The sequence below is a fragment of the Tamandua tetradactyla genome, chromosome 13 (assembly GCF_023851605.1).
Source record: "Tamandua tetradactyla isolate mTamTet1 chromosome 13, mTamTet1.pri, whole genome shotgun sequence".
Taxonomy (NCBI): Eukaryota; Metazoa; Chordata; class Mammalia; order Pilosa; family Myrmecophagidae; genus Tamandua; species Tamandua tetradactyla.
This window is the reverse complement of record NC_135339.1, coordinates 11705587-11719346: the sequence shown is the minus strand read 5'-3', so window position 1 is coordinate 11719346 and position 13760 is coordinate 11705587. Positions and strand designations below refer to the sequence as shown.

Genomic DNA, 13760 nt, shown 5'->3' with positions numbered 1-13760 from the left:
CCTGCCTTCTCTTCTCTGCCTCGTTGAACTCTGCTCTTATTTCTCAGCCCTCTCCCATTTCCTTTTCTCTCATGAGGCCTTTTGCACCCTTGAAAGTGTGGGAAAAAGCCTGAGACATGCATATTAGACCAAAAATACAAGATTTGGATAGGAAAGGGCAAGGAAGGCTCTGTGGTGACTGAGTCACTGAGAAGACTCCTGCAGGCAGCAGGCCGACGCTGGACCTGGGAGGGGTTAGGCTTGGATGTAAGTGGGGACCTTATAAGAAAGGCAGAGCAAATGGGCAAGCATTCCTGGGATCAGATGAGTTGCTTGGCTGGAGGGAGTCAGAAGACACCAACAAAAAGTGCTGGAAGCGGAGGACAGGAGATCTGGCTTTGTCCCGTCTCCCTCCAGGAATCAGAGGGGATCTCAGTCCCATTTCTAACCACTTTGAGCCTCAGTTTCCTCCACTGAAAACAGAAAGGATAATAGTATCCAATCCGTGGTGTCTGTATGGTCATCCTAAGAGCACACGAACAAACCTTAGCTCTGCACGGGTCCACGGCAGTGTGCAATAGGCGCCAGCCAGATTGCTAATAGCTCTCCAGGGCTTGGTTCCTTTATCTAAAAATGAGTTCAGCTGCTGTACATCAGTGTTTCCTGCTGTAAATTTTGCCACGAGCCAGTGCATCACTTGTTCCAGGATCTCATTTGCAGAAGCCAGAGGGGCCCTTAGAGGACCCTAGGATCACTTCCAAGAAGACAACAGCCCCTCCGGCAGCCAGGACAGTGGCTCTTGAATCTTTATGCTTGTGTAGCTCAAGTGCCCTATGGGGACAGGCCGTGCAACCCTGCAGCCTATATCCAGATGTGTTGTTCTAACCGAGACTCCTACAGGCTACGAAAAAAAGGAATTCTTACACTGCAAAGGGAGAAACCAAGAAGTGCCCAGTGGTCCCACCCCAGGGAGTCTCGCCAGTCAGTGGCAGATTCAGAACCAGAACCCCAGGCTCAAGTCCAGTTGGGATTCTTTCTGTGACACCAGATGACTTTCCAACACTTCCCTCGATGTTCTGTGAGCACACGCATGTGCTTTCACACACACACATGCACACAGACAATCAATGTGCACACACAAATACACACACGCAGAAACACAGATACACATATACACAATACACTCAGATACACATCCATGCTTGTGCTCGGCTTGTTAGCCCCTACAAAACCAGAAGGACCTGGCTCCTACCTCATTCTCAAGAATAGCTGCAGCCCAAATCCCTCCTTCACTCCCCTCCTTTTTTGATTATGCAACTCTTTTCCTATTCGGCTCTCAGCCACACACGATTTGGATTCTTGGTCCTTAATCCTGCCCACTGGGGCTGAAGTGAGTGAGTCCGGACTCCATCCTGACTTCACAAAGGCTGTGCTGTTCAACCAGTGAATGAGTTCTTTCTGCTTAGGCTGAAAAGATTATTTAGAGGGGGAGGCAGCAAAAAGCAGCCAGAGGGGCAGTGTAATAACCTGCCTGTGCCAGCGAGCACAATGGCCCTTTAAAGAGAGGAGGGTCTGGCTTTGGCGAGCCAGAGAAGAGCTGGGCCAGCCGGAGTGAAGGCAAGGATGGCACCGTCTAGGGCTCTGCCCACCGGCTTCGGGGAGCTCGAGGTGCTCACCGTGGGGACTGTGCTGCTGGTGGAAGGTGAGCCAGGCAGGATGTGGGGTGCTGTAGAAGCCCGGCGGGTTTGCAGAACCCAGGCCACAGCAGTTGGAGCTAGCAAGGAGAGGACCCTGATCCCAGCCAGGGTACGCTGTGCTCCTGGCCACCTGCTCCCTGGGCCTCGACCCACAGGCTGTTTGGTTGGCTGTACTTGTAGGGTGTGGCACAAGGGCTGGGAGCTAAAACAGAGAAGGCCTGCAAGATCAGGGAGGCAGAAACATTGAGATGGGAGACATCTGCCGGAGAGAGGACCAAGAACTTCAGAACTTCTCATGGCCCTCCAGCTAGGGAAAGTTTAATCCGCTCTCTGGGAAATCCTGCAAAGAATCCCATATAAGCTAAAGCCTTTGAAACGCTCTGGAGACAGACAGGTGTGGGTTTAAGCCCTGGCTCTGCCACCTGCTCTCTGTGTGACTGTAATCAAGGCACGTCAGCTCTCTGACCTCCAGTGCCCTGCCGTTCTAAATGGATTGTTGAGAAGGTTCAATGGGATCAGGATACAAAGTGCCTGCCTAGGTAGACACTGGGGAATTGAAGTTTACTCCCTCCCACCCCCTAAAACCTCATCATTCTTATCGTCACACCCATTCCATATGCCCTAAGCCTTTCCACCTGCATCCGTGATGCACCTGCCTCCAACCAGAATCCCCAGGATGCTTGCTGAGGCCAGAACTGGAGACAGGATAAACCAAGGTGGCTGGACCAGCCCAAGCCCAGGTTGATGGGAAAGCCAGCCCTCATTAGAAGTGACTCTAGAGAAATAAGCGGCACATTTTTCTTATCCATCGAGAACTGGCAGTGGACCCGTGGGACCTGGGTGTGAGGTGGGGGGAGTCTAGTCTCTTTGCCTCTCTCCTAAGAACTCTACAATCTAGCATCTCTCCAGGTCCCCAAGCCTGCCATGCAATCTTACCACTTCATGTCTTTGCACGTTTCCTCTTTCTGGAATGTTCTTCCTGCATTCTTTGAAGGCAGGATCCTTCCCTTTTCCTTGTTTTAGATGGCAGAAGCCAAGCTTCGGAGAGCTTCAGGGACAGTGAATGAGTGGTCAAACCAGAAGTCAAGGGCAGGTCTTCTGCTGCCGGAGACTTCTCCCTTCAAGCATGCTTCCCTGCCTTTGGCCCCAGCAGCCCCCAGCTCTAACACCACCTCCTCCAGCCCAAGCGCTTCCTGCCATTGCTTCCACATCCCTGGGTGGGAAAAGCAGGCATTTTGGAATGAGATAGACCTGAGTTCTAGTCCCAGCTCTACCACTTCCTGGCTGTGTTCAGGGAAGTTAGTAGTTAGCCTCCTTCTATTTTTTTCTTTTTATTTTCCCACAATCTCTTTATTATTATTATTATTAGAGATTTTATTACAAATTTTCTAAAATTTACTCACACTCTATACCCACCAAGTAATAGATCCCCCTTCTCCCCATCTCCATCGCTGGCAACATCTGTCTTCCATCTCTACGAATTTGCTAGGAAACAGAGTCAAACAAATACTTGTACACCAATGCTCATAGCTGCATTATTGACAACAGCCAAAAGATGGAGGCAGCCCGGGTGTCCATCCACAGATGACCAGATAAACTGTGGTACAGACACACAAAGAAATATTATTCGGCCCTAAGAAGGAACGAAGTTCTGAGACATGATGCAATATGGAAGAGCCTTGAAGACTTGACGTTGAGTGACATAAGCAGGGCACACCCGGACCAGCACTGTATAATGTCATTTATATGAAATACCTAGCCAACTTCCCTGAGCCTCAGTTTCCCAACTGTAGATGGGGAAGATACTATCGGGTGAAGATTGAATGATGTGATCCCTGTAGAATGGTTAGCATGATTCCTGGCACCTGACAACTGCTGGGGGGTGGGGGATAAATTATACTGTCGTACATGAGCCTGCTGTGCTGTGCTAATTCCCCTGCCCATCCGTCTTCCCCATTAGACTGGGACTTGGTAGAGGACAAGATGTCTTGTGGCTTCTGTACCCAAGCACCGGTCAATGTCCGTAGATGTTAGACGAAGGGTGCTGAGAAGGTCATTGGGTGTGAAAGGAGCTGGTTGCTGGGGCTCCATCCACCCAAGGTTCTGAGCCCGGGCAGCCCTGATGCGGCCCCCACCCTTTCTTTCAGCTCTCTCCGGCCTCACCCTCAACGGCCTGACCATCTTCTCTTTCTGCAAGAGCCCAGAGCTGCGGAGTCCCGGACGCCTGCTGGTGCTGAGCTTGGCCCTGGCGGACAGTGGGATTAGCCTGAATGCGCTCATCGCAGCCACGTCCAGCCTCCTCGGGTACCGACCACCCTCCCTCCTGCCCCCCACCCCAGCTGGAATCTTACCTCTTTTGGGAACAGCAGCCCTGGGTGGCTATGCCAATGGCATTCCTCCTATGTGCAGGAGATTGCCCCCAGGGTGGAGGATGGGCAGGCTAAATCCAAATTCCAGACTGTCCCTAAAGAACTGCAGCTGATTTCTGGGATGCAGGAGTTGCTCAAATTAAATCATACTGTAGGAATTAAGAGCATGGACCTGTAACCAGACTGCCTACATTTGAACCCTTCTGTCTTCACTCCTGAGCTCAGAGCTTCTTCTCTAAATTGGATATAATTACCCAGCGCATATGGGTGGTTGAGAGTGTTGACTTGTTATTATTTGTAAATAACTTAAAGCAATGCCTAGCATGCAATAAGCCCTAAATGGGTGCTTGGTAGAACAAAAATGGGTTTTGCAAAGTATTAAGGCCTATTTTGAGCAAACCAGGGTCTTCCAGCATGGCCTTGAGAAGTGTTTGCAAGTTTGTTTTCTTAAACAGACTAAGCATTCCTGTTTTGGATTTGGGCGTTGCACACTGAGGCTCAAGCCCATCTGTGGGTAATGCCCAGGGCTGACCAGCTCGTGGGGACAGTGAGGGCTCCTCTTCCCCCAGTTCATTGCCCTGATACCCTCCTGCCTCTGCTTGATAGGGCACCTGTAGACTTGACCTTCACTTGGCCCGTGGGGCTGAGAGTTTGGAGGCCAGGGACGACCCACCGACTTTGCCTTCATCTGCTATGTGACCTCAGCCCAATACTGTGGCCTCTCTGAGCCGCGGTTTCCCCAGCAGACGCCAATGAGGTCTGAGGGCCCTCCCCACCACTCCCTGTGATCACACAGGGACATCCTTTAATCCCACTGTAGGGCTGTAGAGACACAGTCTAGAAAACTTGCCTCTAGCCGAACTTCGTGTCTGGCACCTTGAGATCTATGGTCTCGGGTCCCTCATAGGAAAGCACAGATAAAGCCCTCAGCCCTGGGCTTTCACAAATGCGCTGCCCAAGCTGTGGCTCGGTGGGTGTGGGAGAAGGGCAGAGGCTAACTGGTGCCCGGTGTCACCCATAGGCGCTGGCCCTACGGCTCGGACAGCTGCCAGGCCCACGGCTTCCAGGGCTTTGCAACAGCTCTGGCCAGCATCTCCAACAGTGCAGCCATTGCCTGGGAGCGCTGTCACCACCACTGCACCCGTATGTCTTTGGGCTCCCAGAGCAGAGCAGTGGGTGGTGGTCAGGGCGAAGGTCTGCTCAGGGTGTTTGGGGATGGGGGCGCTGCAGGCAGGTATGAGGGAGCACGAAGGTTGGGTGGGGGCACTCATTTCAAGAAGGAAAGGAGGGTGCAAGAGTGTGCAGAGACGTGTAAGGGCACACATTGGAAATGCTACCTGTGCTATCACTGCAGCTTCAGGAAGGTCAGTGGTCCTCTCTGAACCTTAGTCTCCTCCTCTATAGGATACGTTATATAACCAAGACCAGTTTTATTTTAGAAATCAAATGAGACATGGATGCAGAAAATGCCCTTGCAGATGTGAAATGTTGAGGGGCAGGGAGGTGGGGGAGGGGTGTGTGGGTAGCTGGGCACCTGCCCCAGGATTATGCTGATGTTTGATGAAGGTTGTAGTAGCTCTAGGTTTCCCAAGCTGGGTCATTACATGGCATCTTCAGAACTTTGTCCATATCAATGGACCACCTGCTCTGTTTATTTACTTGAGATTTTTCTTTAAAGTGACTCACTTTTAAAACATTTGAATATGTACTTTAGTCCAATTGTTAACAGTACCCACGAAATCACAGAAATAACATAAGTTTAATATACATTAAAGTAATAACTATTGAAGCTAAAACAAGTTCATCTATCAACCATCAAGGGTCTCTGCCCACCACATGGGGTGTGGAAATATACTTGGGCAGCCGTGGCTCAGCTCACCCTCACAGCAACACCCCCTCCCCAGTTTGCAGATTAGGAAGCAGGGGCACAGAGAAGTTAAGTAGCTTGCTCTGGATCACACAGCTAGTAGGGACAGAGCAAGGTTCTGGTGTGGCCTGGAGAGGGGCAGGAAGGTGCTCCATTCGTCTCCGGAGCCCCAAGTCCTGCGCCCTGGCTTTGCCCCGTGTGGTGGCTGCGGGGTCCACTCCTGCAGGGCCGCCACCTGGGCACAGCCCCCATGGAGTTTGCAGCTCTGCCTCGGTACCCTCCCGGCCACAAAGTCATTGACCCACGTGGGGCTCTCCTAGCAGGCGCCTCCCTCCAGGTCACCAAACGCCTTTGTTCTTATCATTTACGAGGTTATCCTTCCTGGTCCCTCCTCCTGTCTCAGAACCCCTCTGCCACCACTCCATCCCAGTCCCAGCCCCCCCGCCCCACTTGCCCCTCTGCAGGGGCCTCGAGAGCAAAGCCCCTTCTTGTATGGGAGGGACCTGGGGGAGCTGCCTGGAGCCAGGGCTGGAGGAGGTCTCAGTTCCTGTACTTAACTCCATTCCTGGGTAGCCTCGGGCAAAATGGATATCTGCTATTTGTTATATTTGTTATTGCACAATCTGGGGCTGCACTCATGGACAGCCAGTGTCAGAATGAAGGAAGTGGGAGACATGCTTTTTTGCGGCTGGGGTCCTGTCCGCTGCCGTGGGGTCATGTCTACAGAACAGAGTTGGGTACCTGGGAAAGGGATTCTGAAGGGGCCGCAGAGTGGACGTGTCGGGAAGGGACTCAGGAGTAGAGGATGTGGAGGAAGCCAGGTCGGGGAGACCCAATCATGCCAAAAGTGGCTGCTGCAACACAGCCTCTGTCACTGCCCATGAGATGGGCCCCAAGCCTGAGGCAAGAGAGGCAAGAGACTGCCCTGGAAGCAGAGACTGTCATGTTTCCAAGTAAGAGCTGAAGAGAGGGCTAAGTCCAGCCTGCCCCTGCCCTCCCCAGTGAGCCTCATCCAAACTCCTGCACATGCTTCTCCGTAGCCTCAGCTTTGAGGAACACATCTATCTCTTTGCCACCACCTCCTTCTCCCCATCCTCTGATGAAGATGATTCAAAACATCTGCTGGGGGTCATTTCCCACCCAGTGTTTCCTTCATTCTTCATCGCAATCATCGAAGGCGGGACCTGGCACCCCCCTTCTGCAGAAGAGAACACTGAGGGTCAGAGAGGCCCCTGAACTGTCTGAGACACTGAGCTATTAAGCATCAGAGCTGAGATTTGGCTGCATGGCCACAAAGTCCATTCTTTTTCATCGTGCCTGGTTCTCTCCTCCTCCCGGCCCCTCGGCCCCCTCTGTTCTGTGCAGGAAGCCAACTGGCCTGGAGCACGGCCGGCTGCCTGGTGCTCTGTGTGTGGCTGTCTTCTGTCTTCTGGGCAGCGCTGCCCCTACTGGGCTGGGGCCACTATGACTACGAGCCACTGGGGACATGCTGCACCCTGGGCTACTCCAGGGGGGACAGGTGAGGTGCGAGGGGCTGAAAATCCAAATGGAGAGATGTCAACCTTTGCCAGACAATCTCCACTCTCTGAGGCAAGCCTCCTCCCACAACCCCCTGACCATACCCAAAGGGACCCCTCTCCCAGGCTCTTCTGAGGTTCCTTCAACTGTATGTTCTGTGACACAGTCTCCAGTTTCCTTTCCATTCCGAGATCCCCTTCAAATCCTTGTACCGGGACCACTTTCTTGAATCCCCTGTCTTCTTGGTCCACTAACATCTCCTCTATTTGATGACTGGACTTCCCAAGCGACAGTGTCCCAGTCTCCATGCTTGGGGAACAAGCAGAAGAGCGGGGACACGTCCGGAGAGCAGGCTGAGCCCTGGTGAGCAGGCGCGTTGCAGGAGACTCTTCCTTGCCTCAGCTGCCTGGTTCCTGGAGGCCACGAGGACCTCCCCCCGACCTCCACCCTCCAAGGGCATGTCTGATGGGGGTGGTTCTCCAAACCCGGCTGTCTCAGAGTCTCATCCGGACCAGAGGCTGATCAGGGGCGAGGGTCCAGCAGCCTGAGAGCCGACCCTCTGCCCGCAGGAACTCCACCAGCTTCCTGTTCACCGTGGCCTTCTTCAACTTCATCCTGCCCCTCTCTGTCACGTTCACCTCCTGTTGGCTGCTGGAGCAGAAGCTTAAAAAGAGCAGCCATCTCCAGGTAAGGACCCAGATCCTACAACGCAGAGCCCTCTCTGTCCCTAACAGTGACACGGGACAGTGAATGATGCGGCTGCAACCAGGAGATCTCTGTGCTTTCAATGACCAGGAGCAAATCTAGCTTTCTTGGAGCCCTGGGATGTTAGGGCTGGAATATTTAGTTGCAGCCCGTTGCTGGGGATCACCAAGGTTGGGGGAGGCTGGGGGAAATTGAGGGAGGCTGCAGGGAGCTGGGCAAAACTAGGGGGAGGGGAAACTGTGGGAGGCTGTGGGAGGCTGGGGAAGGCCGTGGGGGGCTGTGGGAGGGTGTGGGAGGCTGGGGAAGGCTGTGGAAAGCTGTGGGAGACTGGGGAAGACTGGGGGAGGCTGTGGGAGGCTGTGGGAGGCTGTGGGAAGCTGTGGGAGACTGGGGAAGACTGGAGGAGGCTGGGGGAGGCTGGGGGAGACTGGGGGAGGCTGTGGGAGGCTGGGAAAGGCTGTAGGGGGCTGTGGGAGGCTGGGGAAGGCTGTAGGGTGCTGTGGGAGGCTGTGGGAGACTGGGAGAGGCTGGGGAAGGCTGTGGGAGGCTGGGAAAGGCTGTAGGGGGCTGTGGGAGGCTGTGGGAGACTGGGGGAGGCTGGGGAAGGCTGTGGGAGGCTGTGGGAGGCTGTGGGAGGCTGGGAAAGGCTGTAGGGGGCTGTGGGAGGCTGTGGGAGACTGGGGGAGGCTGGGGAAGGCTGTGGGAGGCTGGGAAAGGCTGTAGGGGGCTGTGGGAGGCTGTGGGAGACTGGGGGAGGCTGTGGGAGGCTGTGGGAGGCTGTGGGAAGCTGTGGGAGACTGGGGAAGGCTGGGGGAGGCTGCAGGAGGCTGGGGAAGGCTGTGGGAGGCTGTGAGGGGCTATGGGTGGCTGTGGGAGGCTGGGAAAGGCTGGGGGAGGCTGTGGGAGGCTGTGGGAGGCTGGGGGAGGCTGGGGGAGGCTGGGGAAGGCTGGGGGAGGCACCATAAGGACTGCTCAGGCTTATGCAGATCCCACCGCCCTGTGAGCTGTGGCTGCCTGCAGGATTCCATCAAGACCATTACATTTAATCTTTCCAAGGACTTGACAAGTTCTCCAGATGGACTTGCTGCCCTTATTTCAAAATGTCCTTATATTAATGGAGCACAGGAACACAGAGCAGGCTGGAAAGACAGAGAGGATGGCAACTTACCTTCGGTTAGTGCGCCAGCCTTCCAAACCCTTGGGGAAATTTCAAGTGCTCTGGAAAAACCCCTCTAAGGCCAGAGTCGTCTTCCTCTGTGTCCCAGACTGCTTGGAAAGTGCACACATGTATTTCCAAAGATAAGTGCTTTTGAAGTGGAAGGGGAGAGCAGAAGGGCAGAAAAGGGGGCAAAATGGAGGGCTGTCAACAGGGAGCAACCTCCACTGGGTGATAGAGAGGGCAGGAGAGCCAGAGAGCTGAGAACAACATGCACGCGGCTTGCCTGCTGCTGCAACACAAAGTCTTAAAGAAATGGTGCAAGCTCTTTCATTGGAGTGACTGCCCAAGAAAGTAGCTCCTTAAAAGGATCCTTAAATGAGAAGAAAAGAGTTTAAGAGAAAGAGCACTGGACAGAGAGAGTTGACCTCCCACCCCAGCTCTTTCACAAATGAGCTGTGTGGAACTGATATCTGTGAAGGAGGGCTTTGGGCACAGGATTTCTAAAATCCTTTCCAGGTTTAAAATTCTATGGTTCTATTTTTAAAGTAATTATTTAAAGTAATCATTGGAACACAGAGAAAGAAGAGATTTTTAGTTTCATTTTCCCCTGTGCATTTATTTTCTGTACATCAAAGAACTTACACCATTGTATGTTATTTTCACAGCCCACTCTAGATTTAACGTCCATCCCAATAAGAATTGCACATAGGAATTTCATGAATTTGTTTACCGAAGAGACTGAGTGCTTCATTTATAAGTAACATGTGAGTGAAAATATCAGATGTCAACAGTAGGCAAAAGGATATAGACAATCATTCTTTCCCAGAGAAAGATGGATATTTTCAAAAGGAATTCTGTTGATGTCGGATGGTTCCTTGTGTAATGTGACTTAACCTTGGGCAACATGACCCAACTGGCTTAAAGTATTTCATTACCTGGCAACTTTGTGAGACTCAACTTTCCATGGGATGGCAATGGCGACATGATCCCATGCAAAGGTTCCGTCCCCATCAGCTATGGCTGGCTCAAACACAGATGGGACTAATCAGGGAACTAAATGTTCACATATGCTCATCTGTTCCTCCCATCAGGGCAGTAAATGACAAGTTTTTCAGACTCATGTCCATACTTTTTACTCAGAGGCTTAAAGAAATAGGGCAAGCTCTTTCATTTAGAGTGACTGCCCAAGAAAGGAACTCCTTAAAGAATGGACCACAGAACCGAACAGACCTCTGACGAGCTCTGGTATTCCCCAAGGTATTACTATGCTTTAAAAGGAAGAGAGGCCACATGGGTCACACAACCTTGGGGAACTCTGGGTTAAAGTTTAATGCAATCCACAGTTAACTGCAGTTCTTCTTAGACCCTGTATTAAAATGATGTGAAAATGTCATTCTCCAGGAGGAAGATGTGGGTATTCAGTGCTCACCTAACATTTGAGCTTGGGACTACTACCCTATTTTTTGTTTGTTTGTTCCTTTCATTTTTCGATTGGTTGGCTCAGGGTGCCAAATTGGAAATGTGTTCTGAAATAGACACTGGGACAAACTGGAATAGATTAAACTCCTTTTGCAAGAGGTTGTCTTTAATCCTAGCTTGGCACATTTTCATCTGTACCACACTACTGATTGCCCAGCATCTTGAATGTTCCCCAATATCTACCATGATCATCAAAAACCAGTGGCATATGAAACTGAACAGGTTAACAGTGCTCAAAAATCTTCATTTGTGTGATTGCATTGCTGCTCCCTTAGTCCTTTAGGGAAGGAGCCTGCAGTATGATGGCTAAGAAGACAGACTTCCTAGTGACCATCCTTGGCAGAAATCTCAGCTCTGCCTCTTACCAGCTGTGTAGCTGCTGGCAAAATATTTAACTTCTTTAAGTCTCAGTTTCTTTATCCATAAAGTGGAAAAGAATAAGCTCTTCAGGCCATTTCCAAATTTCTGAATTATTATTCACTTACTATAATTTGTTTTGTAATTTTATCACCCGGGCAATCTCTAGCAGATGAATCATTACAAGTGGCAAAGGTTCAAAACACAGATACTAAAATTATTTTATGAACATTATGCTATTTCATCTTTGCAATCACCCTCTGAGGAAGATTTTATTATGCCTATGTCGCAGACTAGAAAATCGAGACTGAGAGGGGTTAGTTAGGCAATTCACACAAGCCAGGCTGCTCAGAAGTTCAAAGTCAGATCCAAACCTGGTTTGGATTGCCCAGCTGTCAATCATAATGCACAAAAGAAATACCCCTTTTATTGAGACATATAACCTGCTACTTCATTTTTTTTTCCTGTGAATTGGAAAAAAGACTCATTCAAGCCAGTTTTAGCTGAAGACCTATGTTCTTCTGAAGTCACAGAAGGAAAACAAGACTTGTGTTTAGAATCAGAATCAGTTCTCCAGGCCACCAGCTCCACACTACTCATCCCAAATCCTATCTGGTGGTCTGAAGTTCTCACATTTATTCTCAGGTTTAAGACCCAAGGAGATAAAACTGCCATCATGATATTATAATTTTTCTGGTTTGACTTTTAAACTACCAGCTGTGCCCAGAGCAGCTTCTACAGAAGAGACTCTTTCTCAGCTGAGGGATCAGATTCTCCACTGGCCCCAGCTTCTCCCCAGGAGTCCCTTCACCAGTGCCAAGACCCTTCTATTTTCGAATGAGGGACAATTCAAGGGAAAAAATTATCCCTCCATCAACATATTTTTAAAATCCCAAATTGAAATAAGTAATTGTTCCACAAGGAAAATGCGTTCCTTCCACTTAAATGGCCTTCTTTGTTAAAGAGACATGTCAGTAAGAAAATAGCACGGATTTTTAGTATTAAAATTTTTGTAAGCGTACGTGGCAACTTCTACCCTGAAATTAGATTGCAAGCCATGCGCCCCCTTGTGGTTTGAGACGGTAACATGGCCTCTCCAATTAGGGGGTCTGCCCTGCTCCCTGGGGGGTATCTCACACAGGGGGAAAACAGCCCCTTTGAACCCAGGACAAGTTGATCTCACCAGGTGGCTGCAGCTGCTGATAAAGAGATGCATCCTGGGAAGGAAATCTGAGGACAGCTCAGCCTGGGCCCCTCATCCACTGCCCCCCATTTCCCGAGCCTAAGATTCCCCATTAAAAGGCCTATACCTGGAAAGAACCTCATCACAGGGTCCAGTCCCTGCCTCCAGACAAGTCAGGTTTTATCAGGCCATTTTACAGGTGAGACAACTGAGGCCAAGTCAGCTTAAAGGACGTGCTTAGGGTCACACAGCCTTAAAAGGCAGCAAAGTCCTGGCGCCCCCATCCCACCCTGGGACAAGGCCTACTTGAGCCCTTCTGTGGGCTCAGCCCCTCCCTGGCCTCTGGCTTCTGCCACCAGCTCTGCTGAGCCCTGACCTGCTTGGTCTCCCAGGAGCCCCAGAGCTGCCCGCCGCTCTGGGCAAGGCAGTGCCTCCTGTGCTGTTTTCCCCCCAGGTGAACACCAGGCTGCCGGGCAGGACGCTGCTGCTCGGCTGGGGCCCCTATGCCCTCCTGCACCTGTGTGCGGCCATCACAGACATGACTGCCATCTCCCCCAGACTGCAGATGGTACACCAATGTCCCACACCCCGACCTCGAACCCTCGGTGTCTCTGTCTCACGCTAGCTTTCTCTCTCCTTTATGTCCTCTGTGTCAGTTTCTTTCCTTTGTCCTGTGAACAATCATAGCGCAGAGAGATTTTGCCTCTTAACTCCCTACCTACCCGCCCAACCCAACTCATCTCCCAGGGCCACCCCTGGCTGCTGCTTGGCATTGACTGAGCCCCATGTGAGATCCAGGGGCAGATGGCCAGATGGTACGTGCACAAGCGCACACTTTGACCAGGGCTGAGATCGGTGGTTGGGGAGCGTGTGGGGCCTGGAGGAGTGTATTTCCACGGGGCTCCATGCCCCATGCATGCCCCCCCAACAGGTCACGGAAGCCTTCAAGGCTGAGGACTCTGACCAAGGACCAATGAGTGGCAGCTGGGGCTGGGGTGGGGGAAATCTCTAGGTGGAACTAGAGAAAAGGGAAGAGGCTTTCAAGCTCCTTTCCTGGACTTTTCTTCCCCAACAGGTGCCTGCCCTCATTGCCAAAACTGTGCCCACAATCAACGCCCTCCAGTATGCCCTGGGGAGGGAGACAGCCGGCAGGAACATCTGGCAGTGCCTCCCGAGGCCGTGGAGCCAAGGCCGCTCCAGCGTGCATGACCGAGCCCGCTGAGCCTCCTGTGTGGCCGCGTGGGCCCAGCCCCCTACCCCTGGACAGAGCTCCACCCCGGACCTGCACCGGGAGTCCTGCCCAGCAGCCTCTGAGCCAAGTCCCAGACATTCGTCCACCACCCCTGCTGCCCACATTGAGCCTGGTCCCAGTCTGGGCACAGAGACCCGGGACATTGGAGTCTGACGGGTCTGAGCGCTGGTCAGCACCCTCCACCCAGAGGCTGCA

The 13760-nt window shown here is 52.0% G+C and overlaps 1 protein-coding gene across 1 annotated transcript; it reads left to right on the top strand.

Moving 5' to 3' along the window:
• Positions 1-1602: 1602 nt before the first annotated feature.
• On the top strand, positions 1603-13535 carry RGR (retinal G protein coupled receptor). Its single transcript, XM_077124449.1, has 7 exons — positions 1603-1681; positions 3824-3980; positions 5067-5188; positions 7278-7431; positions 8000-8117; positions 12768-12881; positions 13389-13535. The coding sequence occupies exons 1-7, from the start codon at positions 1603-1605 to the stop codon at positions 13533-13535; spliced, it is 891 nt and encodes a 296-aa protein (XP_076980564.1).
• Positions 13536-13760: the final 225 nt, after the last annotated feature.